Below are 21,734 nucleotides of genomic sequence, written 5' to 3'. Positions count from 1 at the left end.
ACCCCCCCCGGGCTCTCCCTGCACCGCCCCCATTACCCCCCCCGGGCTCTCCCTGTCACCCCCCCATTACCCTCCCGGGCTCTCCCTGTCACCCCCCCCATTACCCCCCCGGGGCTCTCCCTGTTACCCCCCCCATTACCCCCCCGGGCTCTCCCTGTTACCCCCCCATTGCCCCCCCGGGCTCTCCCTGTTACCCCCCCATTACCCCCCCGGGCTCTCCCTGTCACCCCCCCATTACCCCCCCGGGCTCTCCCTGTTACCCCCCCATTACCCCCCCCGGGCTCTCCCTGTTACCCCCCCATTACCCCCCCCGGGCTCTCCCTGCACCCCCCCATTACCCCCCCGGGCTCTCCCTGTCACCCCCCCATTACCCCCCCGGGCTCTCCCTGCACCCCCCATTACCCCCCCGGGCTCTGCCTGCGCCCCCCCCATTACCCCCCCGGGCTCTGCCTGTCACCCCCCCATTACCCCCCCGGGCTCTCCCTGTCCCCCCCCCATTACCCCCCCCGGGCTCTGCCTGTCACCCCCCATTACCCCCCCGGGCTCTCCCTGTCACCCCCCCATTACCCCCCCGGGCTCTGCCTGTCCCCCCCCCATTACCCCCCCCGGGCTCTGCCTGTCACCCCCCCATTACCCCCCCGGGCTCTCCCTGTCACCCCCCCATTACCCCCCCGGGCTCTGCCTGCGCCCCCCCATTACCCCCCCGGGCTCTCCCTGTTACCCCCCCATTACCCCCCCGGGCTCTCCCTGTCACCCCCCCATTACCCCCCCGGGCTCTGCCTGTCACCCCCCCATTACCCCCCCGGGCTCTGCCTGTTACCCCCCCATTACCCCCCCGGGGCTCTCCCTGTCACCCCCCCATTACCCCCCCCGGGCTCTGCCTGTCCCCCCCCATTACCCCCCCGGGCTCTGCCTGTCCCCCCCCATTACCCCCCCCGGGCTCTGCCTGCGCCCCCCCCATCCAGCTGTGGCCGCCAAGCAGCCTGCGGGGGGGGGGGGGGCGTGTCCCTGCGGGGGGGCGCGCGAGGCGGAAGCGGAAGTGCGCGGGTCATGTGACCGAGCTAACATGGCCGCGGCCTGGTAGCGCTGCCGGAGCCGGATCCCGACCCCCCCCCCCCCCCGCAGCATGAACCCGGAGCGGGACCTCGCGCCGCTGGCGCCCAGCGTGGTGCGCGCGCTGAACGACAAACTCTACGAGAAGCGCAAAGTGGCGGCGCTGGAGATCGAGAAGTGAGCGGGGCTGGACCCCCCCCCCGGCCCCCCCACGGGCCCCCCCCGCCCCTCCCCCCCCCGCCCGGGGCCCGGCCCCTCCCCCCCCCGCCCGGGGCCCGGGAGCGTGTCCCCGCCGTTTCGCCCCGAGCCTGGTTTTCCCGAGCAGGGTTCGCGAATCCCCCGGGCCCCCTTCTGGCTGATGCTACGTGAGGGGGGGGCAGGACCCTGCTCTCGGGGGGGGGGGGGGCAGGCGCTGAGCTGAGCGCTGAGCGCTTCAGTCCCGGGCAGAGGGACTAGACTTTGAGCCCAGGTGACGGTGCTGACGTTGAAGCCTGAGGCCCCCACAAGTCTAACTCCACCCCGACACCCATCCACGCAGCGCTGTGAGTGATCCACTTTGGGGGCATGACCCAGGGTTTGAGAACCACTGAGTTAAAGGACAGAGCCATGGAAAACTTGACCCTTTGTCTTCCATAAGGGTATACTCAGCTTTCCCCTGAAATTCTGTGCCTAGAAATGCAAAAGCATTCCAGTGTGGCCACTTGAAACAGACCCAATAGCAATATGCAATTCTCACTGTTACAAAGCACAGCATAGGTGGTGAAAAATCAGTTACATTATTACATAATTGGAGATTAAAAACTAAAACTTCTAGTGAGGCCAATCAGAATTTATTGCTTCACATGTCTTCAAATTGCTCATCTGTGCACTAGGGTTGTAATAGTGTAGTTGATTAACTGATAAGCAAAAGCTTATAGGTTAATGCTATAGATGCCACATTTCCCTCCTCCCACTCTTGCCAGTGAATTTGTTAGCAAGCCTGGCTCAGTTCTGGCTTGCATCGGGTCCAGGAACTCAGAACCCCACCTCCCCTCCCCCCTTAGACGGGCTGCTGCCTCTTTATCAGAGGCAGCAGCAGTAGACAACAGGCAGCTGGTCCACAAAGGGAGCTGGTTTTTGAACTGGCTCCCCTTGCAGACCAGCTCCCACCTGGCACCCTACACTGGGATCGGTGCAGATGATGGATTCAGGCAATGGGAAGGAAAGAAACTTCCTTGAGTGTGCACAGTGGGATTGACACTAGATTTGTTTAACTGAAGGCTCAAGGAAGCAACCCCGAGTTGTTTTGCTGAGGCTAGACAATAGTAGCTGGTCCTTCCTGGCTGTGGATGGTGGTCTTTCAAGGGAGTTCCCAGCTCAGTTACACCGCTTCTGTGTTTTGGGCACCAGTAAAGGATTTGTTACTAGAATTGGTCTGGATAACCACACAGCTGAGTGTGTGCCGGCATAGGCTCATTAGCATCTGGAGCAGCAGTTGCCCCATGGTGCAGTGCTGCCCTGCTTCCCTGGTCCCTGCTTCCCTGCGTGGAACTGTTCTTGGCCTTGGAATCTGTGTTCTGAATGCTAATGGGAGTGCTTTTCTGGTCTTCCCTGGTATGAGGCACGGGGAGTTGCCTTAATCCTGTCACCTTTGTTGGGGAGGGGCTTAGGTGAGTCTCTCGCTGCCTTCACATTGCCTCTTGTAAGTCTGTCTTCTGATTGTCTGTGTGGGTAGCCATATGAGTCTGTGGCTGTAGAAACAGCGAGTGGGCCTGCAGCACCTTAGAGGCTAACAATACGTCCAGTATCATGAGCTTTCGTGGGCACAGCCCACTTGCTCAGCTGAGCAATGGGAAGTACTTCATGAGTCAGACAGGCTGGAGACTGGGCCTTGGTTTCCCAAGAACACAGAGCTGATAGCTTCCTTTTTCACGGTGCACGTTTGACTGGTAATTAAACTGTTTTAAAGTTAGGGGGCTGCAGGGGTGTGATAAACATTTCTTACGGGTTTTTGGCTGAGATCTGATAGAAGTGTAAAATGTTATGTACAAATGGTGACTTTGGTTCTCATTTTGTCCAGTCTTCTTTCCTCTGCTGCCCACTCTACTTACTCCAGTATAAGCTTTCTTCGTGCTCTCACACATAGCTTTATTCCCTACCCCGTGTGCCCTTTTTGCTCACTTGCTCAACCCTTCCAGCTGTTGCAGTGTGTGGGATTTGATATCGCAGGCCTAGGTAATGATCTTCCAAGGACTTGTTTGCAGCAGCACACTTAATAATTCACAACTGCCACAATCTCTGTCAGTGGTGAACTCTGACTCTCAAGCCTGCATAATTCAGAGGCAGCCTGTGCTGACAGGCAGTCTCAAGTGTCAGGTAGCAACACTGCAAAGAGCTCAAACAACTTTCACTGGGTTGTAAGAACTAGGGGTGTTCAATTTCCATTAATTAACTAATCAACTAGTCAATGGAATTTCCACTGACTATTCGATTAGTCTGTAAGGACACCTCCGCCTTTGACTTATAGCAGCAGTGGGGCTCTTGTACGTTTTAAAAGCAGAAGCCCTGCAGGGAGTGTGGGGCCAGCGCTGGCCCCAAGCTTCCTGCCTCGCCTGAGCCACTGGGGCTCTTGTACATATCAAAACAGAATCACAGCAGAAGCCGCTCAAGCGGAGGCTGCTTCAGTCCCTGCTCGTGCCGTTTCCAGCTGTGCCTCTACTTCCCCAGCACCAGCTCTTGCCTCCTTGCTGCCTCTCTCTGAGAGAAGCAGCAACAGGGGTGGGGGCGACTATCTAATAACCTGCTCATCGGCTAGCTGACTAGATTGCTAGTCACTTAACGTCCCTAGAAAGAACCTGGCATTTTGAAAGACAGAAGGGGGCCCCATAGCTAAATCTTACTCCTGGGAGAATTCTGCACTTCTGTGCACTGCAGAATTTTGCAGATTTTAATATTGTGCATGCAGAAGTTCCCTTTTACCCTGGAAATGGGCCACAGAGCTGTTGGCCACCCCCAGGGCCACTGGACCCAGCAGAAGGGCGAGGCCAGAGTGTGCACACAAGACGAGGCTGGGGAGGTGGAAGGTTCCTAGCAGCTGTAGTTCCCAGCAGTCCTGAAGGAAGGCAGCCTCATGCGCAGGAAATTGTGCAAGACTGGGAATCAGCATTAGGCATTCCCTTCCACTCATGCCAGGACCAAGTGCCACCTTGCTGAGCTGTGCCCAGGGTTCTCTGTGTGGCTTCTCAGGAGACATTCACATGCAGCCCAGCTGATTAACAGAGCACGCACAGCCAGGTTTTTGTTTGTACAGGTGGTGCACATTCACACGGGCTTCAGTGAACATAGAAAAATGTATTCCGCACATGAATGGAAAATATAAGGGGGAGCATTGTCTGTTAGTCATTTGTCTAACCTGTTCGTAAAAATCTCTAGTAATAGCGATTCTGCCACCTCCCCAGGCCACTTATTGCAGTGCTTCACCACCCTGACAGGAAGTGTTTCCTAATGTCCAACCTAAACCTCCCCTGCTGCAGTTTAAGCCCATTGCTGCTTGTCCTGTCCTCAGAGGTTAAGGAGAATATTTTTTTTCTCTCATCCTTGTGACACCCTTTTAGGTACTTGAAAGCTGCTCTCATGTCCCCTCTCAGTCTTCGCCTTTCCAAACTGAACAATCTCAATTCTTCAGTCTTTCTTCATAGCTCATGTTTTCTAGATTTTAAATCATTTTTGTTGCTGTTCTCTGGACTTTCTCCAGTTTGTCCACATCTTTCCTGAAACATGGCGCCTGAAATGGGACACAGTACTTCAGTTGAGGGCGGGTCAGAGGTTTAAAGATTGTCAGTGAAGGAGAATCTACTGCAACCCTTGTTACATTGTTCCCATGGTTAATGGCACGCAGGGTTAAACATTGGCGCATTATTTCCAGGTCAGATTTGTCTCGCTTCAACTCCCAGCCACTGGACCGTGTTAGACATTTCCCCTGCTAGTTTGCAGAGTATAGGAAATATTTCTTCTTTTAGGTACTTTTAGGCTGTAGTCAAGTTAGCCATAAACCTTCTGTTTGCTAAGCTACGAAGACTGAACTCCTTGAGTCTGTCGCTTTAAGGTTTGTTTTCTAATATTGTAATCGTTCTTGTGGCTCTGCACTGCAACTTCTCCAATTTGTTAGCATCCTCCTTTCACATGCAGCATGGAGAGCAGAGAGTGCAAAGCAAGAACTGCTTGAACTCTGGGACCAGGAAAAAAGGGAAGCACTGCATGAGAGCACCCCCGGACCGAGAAAAGTGCCAGGGTGGACAAAGCGAGGCCGGCAGGAGAGTGTCTTGTGGGGGTGAGGAGGCCGTGCGGCGCACTGCCGCAATGTAAACAGATAGAGCGCGAGTGAGGCGGGAGAGCTCCCTTGAGAGGTTACTGCGGGTTCCACTCACAGCCTGGGCGGTGTCTGCGCTGCAGACTGTACCATGGCACAGCTGTATGGCTGCCGTCGTGCCTCGCTGCAAGGCGCCGGTGGAGCCGCTCTGTGTCCCGCAAGCGGGGGCAGGTTTTTCCGCCGCAGATGCTCACGCTGGTGCCGTTGTTGGCTAGGGGAGTGGTGCTTTTTGCACCCAGGTCAACTAAAGCGCTAGTGTAGGGAAAGCCTTAGGGATTTCACGTGAACCTCCCGGTGAGCACTCCCTTGCTGGGTGTTTCCCCCAGCCAGCCAACTGACCAGTCTCTTAGAAATGGCCTTTGTACTCATGCAGTAGAAGCAGGCTGGGGACCATGGGTGAGTGTCCGTCTGGGGGACTGGGGAGTTCCTCGGCTGTGGGAGGAACGTGCCCTGCCTGGCCTGCAAGGGGGAGTTTCCAGCGAGGAAAATGCTGTTCCTTTCTGGAAAGCACAGATTTCACTCCTGTAAGGCACTGTGTGCGCCTCCTCTTCTGCTCTGATAATACGGCTCTTACCCCTGCCCACAGCCAAGGGTCCTTCTCTTCCAAGCTCTTCTCTAAAAACCTCTGCGCCAACAGGAAGTTGTTTGAGGAGGCTCAGGCAAGCTTTGAACTTGGGACTTTGGTGAACTGCTTTGGAGCTGGCCTGTGGGCTGCTAAACAGTTCCTCCAGCTCGGCTCTGAATCGGAGCAGCGAAGGCAGGGCCGCTACGCCGAGCGGCGAGGAGAAAGCTCCTGCAGAGGTCTGTGTGCACTGGCCAGTAAAGCTCTGGAGAGCTGCTGCTTTCCCTCTGGGGAAGCTTCACCTGTAGCCCATGTTCACCTCCCCCCAATTTTGCCAAAACTCCGCTGCCTGGAGGCCGCATGTGGGATCTTGGCCCGGTTGGGAAGCCCCCTTAAAAGCTTAATGCCAAGTTGGGAGCAAGGAGGAGGCTCACAGCGAGACGCACTGGGATGCTGCTCCTGCTCCCTCTCTGTGTCCTAACTCCCGCGCTCTGGCTGTAACCCACTCCAGTGGCCAGGGCTACTGTCACTGAGCTGGCGTCTCGTGCCTTGTGGGAGCCCACCAAGATGTTGCCTCGTACAGATGCTAAAGCTTCCTGCTCTGCCCTCCGCTAGGTTGGTGCGAGAGTTCGTGGCTCAGAACAACGCGGCGCAGATCAAGCATGTGATCCAGATCCTGTCGCAGGAGTTTGCTCTCTCGCAGCACCCGCACAGCAGGAAAGGGGGGCTCATCGGCCTGGCAGCCTGCTCCATTGCCCTCGGGAAGGTAGGGTCCCCAGCCTTGGGCTCCGCCTGTCACTGTCACCTGTGAGCGTCCGCCCCAGTGGTGGATCCCGGCGGGCTGTGCACCCTAGCCCTGCGTTGGGCGCAGGCGCTGCTGTGGAAACGCTCAGCTGAACTGGTAACGGAGAGAATGGACGTGAATGCTGGTGTTGGGCCAGGCCAGGGTGTGAGCAGGAATGGCACAAGCCATGCCTAAGGAGACTGAGCTCTGGCCATGTCTGGACAGGCAGCAGATGTTACTCTGCTCCTCAAGAGGTGATCTAGGCAGAAGCCACGAACTCTGCCAGGCGCTGGAGCTGTGGGACCGGGTCTGGGAGCTTAGCAGGCATTTGAGCATTGCCTGGGCTTTGGGAGATATGGCAGGGAAACGCTCTTTGTGGATCAAGTAAATGCTAGTTCTGTGTGTGTGGCAGAACATAGCCCTGCACCATCCCACGGCAAGGAGCTCATTGGTAGAGCCCTGCAAATCCACAGATATCTGCTTCATAGCCATGGCATCCGCAGTCCACAGGTGCAGATATGAGTTTTGTCTGCACAGGGCTCTGCTGATTGTGGCATACCCAGGCCAGCACACAGCTAAATACAGGCCAGCCCTAGTCAGGGGCTATCCAAGCCATGTTGGGCTGCACAGACAAGGTTAAACTGTTGCATCAATTTACGCAGCACTTCCCTTTGTGCTTTAGAGTAGGACTTCACGTGGTAGTCGCTGAAGCAGGCGCAGCCCGGTGCTGTGTTGCCGCACTGACGCCTGATTGTCACACGGATGTGACAGGCCTGTCCCCCTTTCCTTACTCCCATATGAGCACTGCCCCAGGGTGCAGGGTCCAGCTTTTGGGACGCTTGTGCAGGAACAGCCTCGTCCACAGGCTGCAGTCACACTGGGCTGTGGCGCAGACGCGTCTTTCGTTCTCCAAAATGTCTTGATGAAAGGTGATCTGGGTGTAGCGCCTCATTCTGCCTCCTGCTGCAGAGCACCACTCTGGAGACGAGCTAGCCCTGGGTCAGATCACGCGGAACAATTTTAATTCCCCTCCAATGACAGCAAGTCACTAATCTGCTAAAACGCGCACCGGCTATGGAGGGTCCAGGCTCAGTTAATGGTCAATTGCCCAATGCTGCTGGGTGATATTCCACATTCGAAATGCTTTTATTAAAATTCTGCCCTTTCGCTGCTGTCTCTAAAAACACTGCTCATCTGCAACCCCGAGATCTTGATTTTTTTCAGCAGAGCTGCGAAAGGACACAGATTTAACACAAATCTTCCATTTGCTGTGCGCTACTGGGGTAAGTGACCCCAACGTACACAAATTAGAACGTTCTCTTAAGTGTTATGGAAATCTTTTGCTGGATGCAGTTAAGTAACTTCTGAGTAGGGCTGTCGAGCAATTAAAAATTAATTGCAATTAATAGTGTGATTGAAATTAATGCTGCAATTAATTGTACTTTTAAACAATAAGAACATTTTTGATGTTTTCTATATCTTCAGTTATATTGCAGTTATAACACAGAATACACAGTGACCGGCGCTTTCATTCCAAGTACTGTAGTGCAACCTTTCATTCATGGAAGTAGAGTTATGTCCGTTCACACACACACCCCACATTCAGAAACAACACCTTGGCGCGAGTGCTCTGGCTCATGTTTGCGCCGCCTTTGCGCTTTGTCATATCTGCTGTGCCAGTGTTCTTCACGCAAGGTGTGCCGGGTCATCGCCCGAGAGTGATGTAGCGTGGGATGCAGGCACAAGGCAGCAGGAGGCGTATGCTCCCGCAGGGAGTGAGTCACGTGTAATTAATATAGATTTTAATGAGCATTATCAGCATGTCCCCTGGAGTGGTGGCTGCAGCACAAAGAGGCATTCGAGTAGGTAGCATCTCTGGCATGGGAATACCTTGTGGTCCCTGCTCCAGCGGTACCATGCGAATGCCAGGTCTCGCCTTCAGGTGACATTGTAAATAAGCATCAGAGCGGTGGCCAAGTTAGTCTGCAAAAGGCAAAACTTCAACAACAACAGCTAGACTAGCAGGCAGCGCTAACTGAGCAGTTAGCGAGTGAGACTAGGAGTGGGCTTGTCGGCTCTGAAGTTGTGTGTTGGTTTGGCTTTGAGTGCGGGCATGGGACAGTGCGATTCACAAATGTGGATTATCACAGCAGGGATCACACTGCAGTGCTCCTGTGAGGTGAAATGAAAAGATTCTGTTTCTTTGCTTTGTCTTCTTTTCAGTTAAAATCTTTGTAATAAGCAACACTAGTGAGCACTGCAGACCTTGCTCTGTTGTAACTGAAGTGTAAGACGTGATCCCATCCCTGTAATGCATTGCAGTGGCTAGTCTGCTCCGCCGTGTGATTAGCACTGCCATAAATCAGGGTTCGGCTTTGTTGTGATCTGGATGCCACCTGTGGCCGTGTCCCGGTGCCCCGTTGCGTGGCGCCCGCCCCAGAGGCCAGTCCATTCCGGCCCTGACCCAGCTTTGCTCTGCCCTCAGGATTCGGGGCTGTACCTGAAGGAGCTGATTGAGCCGGTGCTGACGTGCTTCAATGACGCTGACAGCCGCCTGCGGTACTATGCCTGCGAGGCCCTGTACAACATCGTCAAGGTGGCCAGGGGCTCTGTCCTCCCACACTTCAATGTGCTGTTTGACGGCTTGAGTAAGGTAACCCGCCTGGCACCCCACTAGCTCCCTCCTGCCAGCAGGGTGGGCTGGCTATGGGCCCCTTGGTCCCGCGGCTGTAGTAGTCTTTGCAGAAGGCTTAGGCTGCTGCCCACGCTCCCCGGGAGAAGAGCTGGGCTGAAGGTAGCAGCAGGGAAGTGGAGTTCAGGCACTTCTGGCCAGGCTGTATCCACTTTCTGCTTGGCTCACGCCTCGGCTCGGGGAGGCAGAGCCTGGTTCGCATGCAGCCCTCCCCTGCAGACTCACTCCGCTCCTCGTCTGGAAGGAACCGCTGGCCAGCAATCGGTTGATTTCACCCAGGCAAGTGGCAGGGGTGTCTTCTCACTCCTTGGCACTGCTGGGAAGCCAGTACACATCCCCTGGGGGACCCTGGAACCTGAGGTCTGATTTTGTAATTTGCAGCTTTCTGCTGATCCGGACCCAAATGTGAAGAGCGGCTCTGAACTCCTGGACCGCCTTCTCAAGGTAATTCCCAGTTCCCTTCCCTGAGCGGGCGGGCAGAGGAGCTACACATCCGTTACCTTCCCGGGGGCGGTACAGCCAGTACGTCGCAGCTGCACCTGCGGCTTTCCCAATGGCTGCTGCTCTGGGGGATGAGCTGTTGCTTCGCGGCCACGTGTGAGCTGAGGCTTCATGTGCCGGGGGAAGGAGGGGCTGTCTTAGGCCCAGCAGTGGGTGGGCATTCGTGGAAAGCTTGTAGGTGCACTGCCCCCCCTTGCTGCCCCAGGGGAAGGCTCCAGTGGGATCGCTACGGTGCATCTCCCTCGCCAGCCTGCAGAGTTGGGATGTAAAATCCCCTCGCTAGTGAAACGTTAACTGATTAAATGGGGGTGGGCGGCCCCCCCACCACAGGCAAGGGCTGCTCCAGCCCAGCTTCCTCTGGCTCCGTGCTGAGCTGCCAGCTCCTGACCCGCGGGCTGGAGCAGCTCTCCGCCCGAAGAGGGGACTGTCCCGAGAAACGCATCGGTAACCGCGTACCCGGTCACACCCCTACTGCGAGCGGGGGGGCTCTCCCTTCGGTGTGTCTCGCCTGGGCTCCTTGTCCCAGCACGTGAGCGGGGCTGCTCTGTCAGCAGAGCCAAAGCTGCTGTCTCATGTAGGAGCTGTCGGCTGCGTTCCTGTGGTTCCTGCCTGCACCAGCCTCCAAATGCTTCCTGCTCCTGTGTCCTCCACGCTCGTCGGCCCCACGGGCCCCTGGCCGGCCCAGTGCTTGGCGTGGTGCAGAGTCCGTGCTCTCCTGTCCCATAAGTCTGGAGCAGGAGACCATAGTGGGGCAGCGTAACAGTGAGTTAGGACACGTCACTGGTTCTCCGGTCACGTGCTGCGGTGCCTGAGCTGTGCAGTGTGTGAATGAGGAACGCCTCCCCCTGCGGCCATGTTCAGGACCGTGCCAGTGTGGAAACAAGAATTCACCTGTTTCTGAACCCGCCGTGCTGGCTGCTGCCTGAGGCGCTGACCATCCGGGACAAAGCCGCGGTCCTGTGCTCGAGGGCCTGGAGCTGAGTCATCACTGCCGGGAGCAGGCTGGTTGTAGCCTCATCCTCTGTGGGTGCTTTGAACCTTCTAAGACGTGTCTAGCCCCCTGGCTAAACAGAGAGTGGGCCACTTGGTGCCTGCGCTGGAGGTAGGTCTGCGCGCTGTGGGGCCAGGCCACGCCACAGCTCTGACCTCTTTGTCTCCTAGGACATCGTGACTGAGAGTAACAAGTTTGACCTGGTGGGTTTCATCCCGCTGCTGCGGGAGCGGATTTATTCCAACAACCAGTACGCCCGGCAGTTCATCATCTCCTGGGTAAGTGCCTGTGCCGTCAGCTCCATGGCTGTGGCGCTAGCAAGGGTCCCAGCTCTCGCCCGGGGCTGTCGAGCTCCTGTCCCCCGCGAAGCTCTCCCACCACGAGGCCCTGCGCGCCTGGCCCCGAGAAGGTTGACTCCCCTGGCTTATTTCCTGGCCAGAGGTGGTGGCTGCTGAGCTCACCCTGCCCTGACTTGTGTTGAGCTTTGTACGTGCGCAGTACGAGAGCAGACGACTCCCCCAGTGTGGGAGGGTGGATCAGCGCCTCTTTCATCGTGGGGCAGGCTTGTGGCTTGACTGGTGGGCGAGGGCAGGGCGTGGTGACAGTGGGATTGGACCTGCCCCTGCGATGGAAGCCCGTTGGGCCATCTAGCCCAGCAGCCCCGCTCCGGCAGCCAGGCCCTTTACAGACCCAATGTTACATGCTCCTAGACAAAGCCATTCTGTGGGGTGGTTGGTTGGGTTAGTTTAGTCTTCTCTGAAACTCAGCAGGTCTCTTGTCTTCCTTGAGCTAGATCCTTGTGCTGGAGTCGGTGCCTGACATTAATCTCCTGGATTACCTGCCGGAGATCCTGGACGGACTCTTCCAGATCCTGGGAGACAACAGCAAAGAGATCCGGAAGATGTGAGTGGGGCTGGCGGGGCTGCGCAGATCGCCGTTTCCTGGGGCTGGGTGAAGCGGTACCGTCTGCCCTTGCTAACGGCCTCTTCCGCTGGCCAAAAGCCGCTCCGTGAGGAGGCCGAAGGGCTCTGCACGGCAAGGCGCCTCGGAACGGGGGACTTCTCTAGCCCTGTCAGGCGGCTCTGGCCGCGGAGCAGCAGCTCCCACACTTGAAGGGCTGAATTCCGGCCCGCCGGGAGGGCAGGGTTTGGAAGAGCAAAGCGGTGGCCTCCGCACCCCCAGCTTGCAAGCGCCGTAGGTGCGAGGTCTAGGGCAGCCCTGACCCGCTCGAGCCTGGGCTGGGGGTGCTGTGGACCCGTCCCCCTGGGGGTGGGCATCGAGAGTGAAATGCTCCAGCTCAGAAATGGGGTGGGGCCGCAGCCGCTGTGTGCAGCTGACGCCAGTGCTGGTGGGTCCTGTGGCTGCTGGGCCCGGAGCCCCTGGAGCCCGCTGGGACGCAGCTGGGGACAAGGCAGCTGCAGTGAGGCTGCGCGTGTTGCTCCCGGTGCCTGGGCTCGGTTGGCAGGGCCCGGGGGGGTGGCTGAGAATGGGTCTCTCACTGGCTGTCCTGCCCTGCAGGTGCGAGGTGGCCCTCGGCGAGTTCCTTAAAGAGATCAAGAAGAATCCTTCCAGCGTCAAATTTGCAGAAATGGCCAATATTCTGGTGATTCACTGTCAAGCCTCTGGTGAGTGTGCAAAGCCCAGCGCGTTGGCTGGAGCTTGGGGACCAGCCAGGGTCACTGCGACTGTGACCCAAGGGCAGAAGTCTGTTAATGGTAGAGGGCAGTTTTCCTGCATGAGCCCGGAGCGAACAGGCACAGTCCCCGCGCCGGCACGGCTTTCGGTTTAGAGCACTGTTTGCTCATGGCTGAGCCAGCGCCAGGCCGTGGACTGCGGCTGTTTCCAAAGGGAGGGCGAGCTGCACACCTGAAAGGTTTCCTGCTGGGCTTTGAGGAGAGCTGTTTGAATGAGTCCAGGGAGCCTGCTGAAAACCCGGATGAACTCAACAGCTACTGCCAACTCTGAAATCTACTGCACGCTTGTCTCAGCCACATGCCACCCACGTCCATGGGCCATGTAGAGACAGACGGACGCAGCCAGCCAGCCTTGGCATTCTGAGAGGCCTTGTCTGCACCTAAGTGGCATCTCTTCCCCCCTTTGCATGGTGCAGACTGGGGCCCCGCTCGCGGCCATTGGAACTGACTGTAGCTCTTTAAACTCTGGATTCTTCTGCGCCCGCGAGTCCTGTTGAGTTCCCCCGTCTCAATGGGCACTGACAAGACGGGGGCGGCTTGGCGGGCGCAGGCCTGAGCAGCTGACCCTGCTTTCAGGGGAGCAGACAGGGTGCACGTACAAGCCACGAGTGGCGCGGGTTGTGCACATAGGGGCTGTTCCCACCCGAGTGCTGGCGAGCGGGTGGCTGGATCAGGGCAAACGCCAGTGTGGAGGCCACGGGGAGCAAGGGGGCAGCTGGGCGAGGCGCTCCAGCTGGCCCCTCATACCAGCTCTCACCTTTCCGCTGCCCCATTCGTTTCTTCAGGATTTTCTTTACAGAGCCCTCCCTGGCCCCGTGGCTGCAAGACCCCTGAGCGGGAGCCAGGCGGTGCTGTCTGCCTGCGCTTGCAAACAGGCCTGGGCAGCCGCTACTCTGCGGTCGAGCGGGGGGGCCGAGCCGTAAATCCCCGAGCAGCCTCGGGAGGAGGGAGGGACGTGGAGCCCACGAGGGCCTCGCTGTGGGCTGGTGACTTCGGTGTACAAACGCCGGGGGTGGAGCGTGCTGCGAATGGGTAAATGGTGCCTGCACCGTTCCCATGAGAGGCCGTGGGGCTCGCTCTGCAGCCTAGCGAGCATGTGCATCACTCGGCATTTTCAGCCTCTGGCTATCTGGGGCTTCGGGCGGGCGCCCGGCGCTGGCCACGCTGCTGAAACCGAAGCCGGGAGCCCGTTCACGTCTCGTTGTGCATGTCGCTTACTCCGTTGAGTCTGATCCGTTCTGGAGCCACCTGCTTCCTCCTCTCTCCTTGGGCCTGTCTTCCAGATGATCTGATTCAGCTGACAGCCATGTGCTGGATGAGGGAATTCATCCAGCTGGCCGGCCGGGTGATGCTGCCCTACTCCTCAGGGATCCTGACGGCCGTGTTGCCATGCCTGTCCTACGATGACCGAAAGAAGAGTATCCTCCTTACTCAGGCTCTGCTGCCACGCCCAGTGTCACTGGCCAGACAGCCGCCACCGAGCCTGCGCAGCTTGGGGGGTTCCTCAGGGGTCTGTGTTGGGCTCCTTCTGTTCCATACCCACATCAGCAGCTTTGGCCTAGAGAGGACGCTTATCCCGTTTGCACATGATCCCGAGCTGGGAGGGGTGGCGAGTGCTCTGGAGGGCAGGGTCAGAATTCCAAATGATCTGGACAAACTGGAGAAATGGTCGGAGGTCAACAGGATGAAGTTCAATAAGGACCAATGCAAAGTGCTCCCCTTAGGAAGGAACAGTCAGTTTCACACACGCGGAATGGGAAGTGATTGTCTAGGAAGGAGCATGGCAGAAAGGGATCTAGGGGTTATAGTGGACCACAAGCTGAATATGAGTCAGCAGTGTGACACTGTTGCACAAAAAGCAAACATGATTCTGGGCTGTATTAACAGGAGTGTCGTGAGCAAGACACGAGAAGTCATTCTGCCGCTCTACTCTGCGCAGGTTAGGCCTCAGTTGGAGGATTGTCCAGTTCTGGGCACCATTTCAGGAAGGATGTAGAGAAATTGGAGACGGTCCAGAGAAGAGCAATAAAAATGATGAAAGGTCTAGAGAGCATGAGCTGTGAGGGATGACGGAAGGAACTGGGCTTGTTTAGTTTAGAAAGGAGTAGACTGAGAGGGGACACGAGAGCGGTTTTCAAGTATCTAAAAGGGTGTTACAAGGAGGAGGGAGAAAATTGTTCTCCTTGGCCTCTGAGGACAGGACAAGAAGCAATGGGCTTACACTGCAGCAAGGGAGGTTTAGGTTGGACAGGAAAACCTTCCTGTCGGGGGTTAAGCACTGGAATGGATTGTCTAAGGAAGTTACAGAATCTCCGTCACTGACTATATTTAAGAGCAGTTTAGATAAGCATCTGCCAGGGCTGGTCTAGACGGTGCTGGGTCCTGCTGGGAGGGCGGGGGACTGGACTTGACTTCTCGAGGTCCCTTCCAGTTCCAGTGTTCTGGGGCACAGGCAACGCTCCTTGGGGAGCTGATCCCAGCTGTCCTGGGCAGAGACGGTTCAATGGAGGGGTGGGATGAAACGTCCGCTCCACGGGGCTTTCAGGGACATAGCCAGGTCTGGGAAGGAGGGGAACCTGAGCAGGTTCGTTATTTCTCCCTGGGCACCCGTGGCTGGCCCTGGGTGTCAGTAAAATCCCCCTTTCTGGAGCCCGGAACAGCCCCTTCCTATAGTGACGCTCGTGTCCCCTTCAGGTACTGCCTGCAAGTGGGATGAGCTGCCCCGCCTCCCGGGCACGTGAGCGCACGTCACCGGACACAGTGCATTGCACTGCTGCGCACCCGGCTGCATATGCGTGTGAGGACACCTCCTTGGTTCGGGGTGGCCCGGGTTGGTTCCCTCCACCCTTGCCCAGGAGGGTGGGCAGCGTCCGGCCGTGTCGCGTACGGGGGCAGCAGGGCAGAGCGTGGTACTGATGTCTCCTGGGTTCCTGCTGCACCGCGGGTCTACGCATCTTGCCTCGGCGTGTTCCTTACACCCTCTGCCCAGGCATCAAAGAGGTGGCCAACGTGTGTAACCAGGGCCTGATGAAGCTGGTCATCCCGGAAGACGACGAAACAGATGAGGGCAAGCAATCCCCGAGCCTCCAGACGGAGCCCGAGGAGGAGTCCCTCTCCCAGCAGGAGGGGACACCCGGGGGTGAGTCCCTTTCCATCTTGGCTTTGGTGCGCTAGCACCTTGCCTATTCGGCCCATGGCTGCCTGAGGGAACCTGGGCCAGGCCTGGCGGAGCCCCAGCCCCTGCAAGGTGCAGCATGGGGCCCGTTTAGTAGGTGTGAGTGTGTCAGGCAGATCAGTCCATCCGGCTGCACTCTGTCTCTGCACCCCCTGGGCCATGCAAGTCATGGGCTGAAGCATCTGCGTCCCCGTCCAGCCACAGCGGGCCCTGGCACTACCTGCTAGAGGGTTGGCGGCAGGGCAGGGTAGTAGGCGAGATGGCTGGGCCTTTGCAGGGGGGCTGCACAGAAGAGCAGCCAGGCTGGGTCAGACCAAAGGTCTGCCTGCAGTGGCCAGTGCCAGGAGCCCCAGAGGGAGCGAACAGAGCAGGGGCTCACGTTGCTCATACCTGTTCCATACCCACCCTCCGCTCCCCTCTGTCGCAGCAGCTGGCAAGAAGGAGCCGAGGGGCAGTCGGGTTGGCAGGTGGTAGGTAGATCGCTGCACCGGGGGCTCCACGGCCCCCCACTTTGCCAGCTGTGCATGCCTGGCTGGACTAGATCTCAGGAACACCTCTTGACAGAGCAGGTGCGTGACCCCTTTTCCATGCACTGGGTGCTCTCCTCCCCCTCAGTAACCTCTGCTGTTGGCACATGCAGCTTTTGTCCCCTCAGGACGGTGACCTGGCTCCTGTGTGCTCCCAGGTGTTTCTTGTGGCTCAGTCAGACTTGCTGTTACCTGATAGCCACCTCCTAGACTGTCCCTGGCTTCCCCGGAGGAATGCAGGGATCCTGGCTTGCGGGGACTCCTACTGTTCCTTCAGCCTGGTCTGAGCAAGCACTTCTGCAAACGGCCTGCAGGGAAGTGAAGTGGCTCCTCCATTAAAGGGCGAGACAGTGAAATGAGGAGCCCGGGGGTTCTCTTGCTTCCACAGGGGCTGGTGCGAGGGTTCAGAAAGGCAAGGCCAGAATGACCGGTTCCCAAAGCAGGGCTGTAACCAGATACCTTCTCTCTGGTGCCATGTGTGCAGCATGAACAAGCAGCTGGAGAAGCAGCTCTCTGCAGCTGCAGCATTGGTGGTTCAGTGGTAGAATTCTCGCCTGCCACGCGGGAGGCCCGGGTTCGATTCCCGGCCAATGCAAGAGCAAGGCTTACTTTTTACATTGCAATTTTTGCCACGTGCTGAGCTAATCTTCCAGGTTTCTAGAGGACTGATTAAACAATTAGGTGGGATTTCTAGCCCCACGAGGAGAGGTGCATTCATGTTAAATTGTAACACTCCAGTGACTCTGGCTCTGATGTTGCCGAGTTTTCACTTGTTTGCACCTTGCCCGGAAGGGAAACCTCTTGCGCTGGGCTCTGCAACGGCCCAGCATGTCTCTGTTCAGTTGCCGATGTAGCTTCAGTGTATGCAACTAGCAGTGCCTGGCAGAGGGTCCCTGAGCCTCTGGGCCTGGCTACATGTTGGGGGCCATGGAAGCACATCTGCAGCTGTGCTGCTCCAAGTGACCCTAGCGAAATCACCTGGGGCCTGGAACCTGCTCCGGAAGGGGAATATTCCCCCTTCGCCACCTATTCCGGCGTGGTTCAAAAACCGGATCCGTTCCCAGTGGTATCAAGAGCCCTTCACTCCCAGACCAGCCACAGCAGGAAGGCGAGCAGCATGGCTGCTCCCAATGCAGGGTGGGCTGAGGTGGCAGAGACTCGTGGAAATGCTAGGGGGTATAGCTTTGGCTTGTCCTAGTGAAAGTGACATGGCCACCTTCCTCCAGTAGAAGGCACCGGGGCCACGGGGAGACCCCGTTTACCATGGGCCCCTTGCTGTGTAACGTGCCTGCTGCAGAGCAGGGCTGGGCTCTTCCAAAGGTCTGAACAGCTGTCGACCTGCCCCCTCCAGGGCTCCACTGCCTTCAGGCTAGCGAGTGTCTCTGCTCTTCCTCTAGGCTGCCTGGAGACCTCCAGCGAGCCCAGCCTCAGCAGCGCCAGCGTCCTCACTGCAAGCAGGTGAGTCGTGGGCCTCGCTGGAGTAGTGTGGGTGGCAGGTGGCAGCGGTACCTACGTGCCCGTCTGGTGAGCGGGAGCGGCGCTGCAGGGCAGGCTGCAGCTGAGGGCGGAAGGACGTGGGCGTCGCTGAAGGGGCTGCAGGGCCAGTAAGGGCCTGCTGGCAGGGCTGTCCGAGGGAAGCCTGGCCGTGCTGTGCCCGGCTCCAGCCAGTGTTTGCACCACTGCTCTTACAGACTCTGAGCTCCTCCTTTGGGGCCCCCACAGCAAGGCTCTTGGCCTTCGGGGGGCTGGGCGCAGCCAAGGGAGCGGTGGGTGTCTGAGAGGCAGGGGCTTGCTGCAGGGGGTGAAGGAATCAGCATTTCACACACTCCAGGGGCAGAACCGCAACTCACCTGGCCCAGCCCCCTTTGCGCCCACCGGCCTGACTGGCAGAGGTCTCCCAGAGGAGGATGGAGGGGAAGCAGGGTCAGCCGCGCCTGGTGCCAAGGAGACGGCCGGCCTATCGCGCGTCTAGTTCACTCCGTCCAGTCCAGGAAGTTCCCGGCCGTGGGTGCTGCTCTAGGGCCCAGCGAGGGAATGAGCAGACGCATGATGCTCTGCAGAGCTGGGGTCACGTTGCAGACACTCCCTGGGCACCCATTTGGGTGCATTAACAGTCAGCACCTGGGGAACGCGGTGTCATGTGGAAGGCCTTGTTCCACCCCAGGGCAACAGCCTGCAATACACCGGCACACCACAGGGGGTCGCTGGCGCTCAGGTGTCATGGGCCCTTGCACTAGCTTAAAGGCACCAAATCAAACTGCAGCCCCAGCTCATGGATTTCTCTACCTGCCTCTGAGCGCTACCAGTGGCTGTGTCTGTCCAGGCCTAGGCCCGTGTTCGTTCTTAACATAAGTGCAGCAGCAGCCCCATAGACGGGACTGGGGGCTTAGGGTGAGGTACGTGTCAGCGTGTGCAGGCTGGCCCAGATCTCCTTCCCTGTGTGTAACGCCGCTCAGAAAGTGCCTAGTCGATGGGCGGGCGCACGCACCCACTTCCTCAGCTGGTGTGACAGGAGGACCCAAAGCCCCGCTTGCTGTGCTAGGTGCTGTACGGGCTGAACAGCGTTGCCAGCGCGGGGAAGGGAAACGTGGCTTGGCTAAGGACACGCTACGGATCAGTAGCAGAGCTACTGGATTTTGGGCTTGCTGTGAAGCCACTAGGCCACTAGGCCATGCCCGTTTAGTAGCACAGGCAGTGTGTTATACCCAAGCTGTCAGCTGATGAGAAGGTGTTAATGGCCTGTCACTTCCTGGCCGTGCAGGCAGAGCCAGGTGGGGGCTGCAAGCTGATTTCTGGGTCGTGCGGGGACTCGACAGAGCGCACTGTGTCCATAGTGCCGGGGCAGTTCCCCCACACCCCGCCTTTGTGCTCCATCCGCATTCTGGAGAGATGGAGGCAAGCGCTGGTCAATTTCCAGGCCAGAGGCCCTGTGCAAGGGTCCGTGTGGTGGCGGCTCAGGTGACCTTTGTCTGCTGCTAGGTGGGAGCTGCTGCGGGTCGCTCTCCCTCTGGCTTGGAGAGACGCTGGTGGCCGAGAGGGAAAGCTCCAGCTCGGTAGCCTTAGCCCCGGCGCTCCAGTGCCTTGCAGAGAGCCCTTCGGGCAGGAGGCTGGGAGGACAGTCAGGCGTTCCTGACTCCTGGGATAGTGTAGCCGGGTGTCTGTTTGCAAGACTCGTGTCCTGTCCCACCCTCCTCCTCCTGGCGTCTGGAAGTGCTGCAGAGCCGCGCTGTGCCCAGGTCACACGGGCTCGCACTCCTCTGCCTGGGGGAGGCACCGGTGCACTGGCGAGTTTTGCTTTGGTAGGGCCATGCTCTGGCTGAGCACTGCAGTGTAAGTCTGGGGCTGGCCCTGCTCTCCTGCACAGCCGAGTTGCTGCCCCATGGTAGAAGCGCCGTTGAGGCCGGGGAGTGGAGCTGTTGGCCAATCTGTACCCTGGGTTCTAAACGCCCTGGGCCCAGGGCACTGAGACCGTGGAGGTGACTTTCCTCTGGCTTCCCTCCGAGGCGGCGAGAGGCAGGCAGGTGTGATGTGCTTGCAGTCGGCTGGCTGCCGAGGAGAGCTCCTGCAGAGGTTCCCAAAGGCTTCCGGCCCCAGTATGTAGCAAGTGTCCAGCAGCTTTGGCACGCGATAGGCGAGTTTACACTGCAGCAGGGGGTCATGCCCACAGACAGGAGCGGCCCTAGACTAGCTGCCAGCAGCTGGAGCCCTGGGCGACCCAGGCAATCGGCACCCCCCCATCCCTCAATGATATGGTGCCCCATTGCACCCCTTCAACTTGTCACCCTAGGCGACCGCCGCGTTCGCCTATATGCACGGGCTGCCCCTGCCCACGAAAGCTCATGATACCAGCTACCAATGGTATTCGTCTCTAAGGGGCTGTAGGACATAAGGATGGCCAGGCTGGGTCAGACCAAAGGTCCATCTAACCCAGTATCCTGTCTGCCCACAGTGGCCAATGCCACATGCCCCCGGAAGGTGATCTCTCCCCTGTCACCCACCTCCAGACAAACAGACGCTGGCGGCACCATTCCTACCCATCCTGGCTAATAGACATTGACGGACTTAACCTCCATGAATCTGTCTAGCTCTTTTCTGAACCCTGTTAAAGTCCTAGCCTTCACCACATCCTCTGGCAAGGAGTTCCACGGGTTGGCTGTGCTCTGAGTGAAGAAAAACTTCCTTTTGTTTGTTTTAAACCTGCTGCCTATTAATTTAATGTTGTGATCCCTAGTTCTTATATTGTGAGAATAAGTAAATCACTTTTCCTTATTCTCTTTTCCCACATCAGTCATGATTTTATAGACCTCTATCATATCCCCCCTTAGTTTCCTCTTTTCTGAGCTGGAAAGTCCATGTCTTTTTAATCTCTCTTCATATGGGATCTGTTCCAAACTCCTGATCATTTTTTTTGTCCTTTTCTGAACCCTTTCCAATGCCAGTAGATCTTTTTTGAGATGAGGAGACCACATCTGTAGGCAGTATTCAAGATGCGGGCGTCCCATGGTTTTATATAGCGGCAATAAGATATTCTCTGCCTTCTTCTCTCTCCCTTTTTTCATGACTCCTAACATTCTGTTTGCTTTTTTGACGGCCGCTGCACACTGAGGACCATTGGCTGTTAAGTTTTTTCAGTGGCAGGCTAACCTGCCTCTCCCTCTGAGACTTTCACTGCAGAGTGTTAACGGCTCACCGGTGGGCCAGTCCTGAAATGCTCCGTCCTCCGCTTCCTTCTCGGGACTGTCAGGCGTCTCCCTCGGCGAGGGGAATCCCCCCCGGTTTTATGGGCCGGTCTGCGATGGCCATCCCTGCGGGAAATCCCACATCTTGGTTCACAGGTGACCGAAGATTGCAGAGAGGCAGGGCTACTTGGACTTCCCAGCTAGAGCTTTCCAAGGACCGTAAGCGGGCTGCCCAGCATGCCATAGTGCCCAAGCGGAGGAAGGACACGTTAACATTGAGGTGAGGAGGTCGTTTCCTGGCATGTGATGGGGAAACCAGGGCCTGAGGCAAAGCCAGCTCAGAGGCAATCGTGGTTATAACCCTAATCAAGTGGCTGCCCTCCGGCGTCTCCTCTTGCCCGTTGAGCTCTGTGCGCTGTTGCCTTCTGGTTGCAGTGCTAGTCAGGCTGTTCTGACCATTGCTGGTGGCCTGGCCAGCATGGGAGAAGCAGAACTGTAGACTCCCTGCTCGAAAGAGCATTGAATCCTCTGCTGCCCGCTCCCTGCTCTGGGTGTGTCTGGCTCCCTGTGGCAGGGCCTGTCTGCTTTTGCATGCCCAGAACCTAGCCCAGTGGTGCTGGGCTCTGACCAGCTCCTCGGTGCTGCGGAACGGGAGATGATAAATCACCTGGACCGCTGCCATGTGCCAGTGGAGCGAGGGTTGTGATGGGGGGTCTCGGCTGAGTGGA

At 57.9% G+C, this 21,734-nt stretch overlaps 1 protein-coding gene and 1 non-coding gene across 2 annotated transcripts in view; both read left to right on the top strand.

Annotated features, from left to right (window-relative positions):
- The first annotated feature begins 1,087 nt into the window (after positions 1–1,087).
- VAC14 (VAC14 component of PIKFYVE complex) overlaps positions 1,088–21,734 on the top strand; it is a 108,597-nt gene continuing 87,950 nt past the window's right edge. The window contains exons 1-10 of the mRNA XM_075940642.1: positions 1,088–1,230; positions 6,579–6,729; positions 9,233–9,400; positions 9,821–9,883; positions 11,102–11,209; positions 11,725–11,834; positions 12,450–12,556; positions 13,909–14,043; positions 15,615–15,764; positions 17,725–17,785. Coding sequence (XP_075796757.1) covers positions 1,127–1,230; positions 6,579–6,729; positions 9,233–9,400; positions 9,821–9,883; positions 11,102–11,209; positions 11,725–11,834; positions 12,450–12,556; positions 13,909–14,043; positions 15,615–15,764; positions 17,725–17,785 — 1,157 coding nt within the window. The 5' untranslated portion in view covers positions 1,088–1,126. The remainder of the gene's footprint in view (positions 1,231–6,578; positions 6,730–9,232; positions 9,401–9,820; positions 9,884–11,101; positions 11,210–11,724; positions 11,835–12,449; positions 12,557–13,908; positions 14,044–15,614; positions 15,765–17,724; positions 17,786–21,734) is intronic.
- TRNAG-GCC (transfer RNA glycine (anticodon GCC)) lies at positions 16,852–16,922 on the top strand. Its single transcript has one exon. It is a non-coding gene; the product is annotated as a tRNA-Gly (tRNA).

Source organism: Pelodiscus sinensis, chromosome 12 (assembly GCF_049634645.1).
Source record: "Pelodiscus sinensis isolate JC-2024 chromosome 12, ASM4963464v1, whole genome shotgun sequence".
NCBI lineage: Eukaryota > Metazoa > Chordata > Testudines > Trionychidae > Pelodiscus > Pelodiscus sinensis.
Note: the sequence above shows the minus strand (reverse complement) of the source record. Positions and strands in the feature narration are given on the sequence as shown.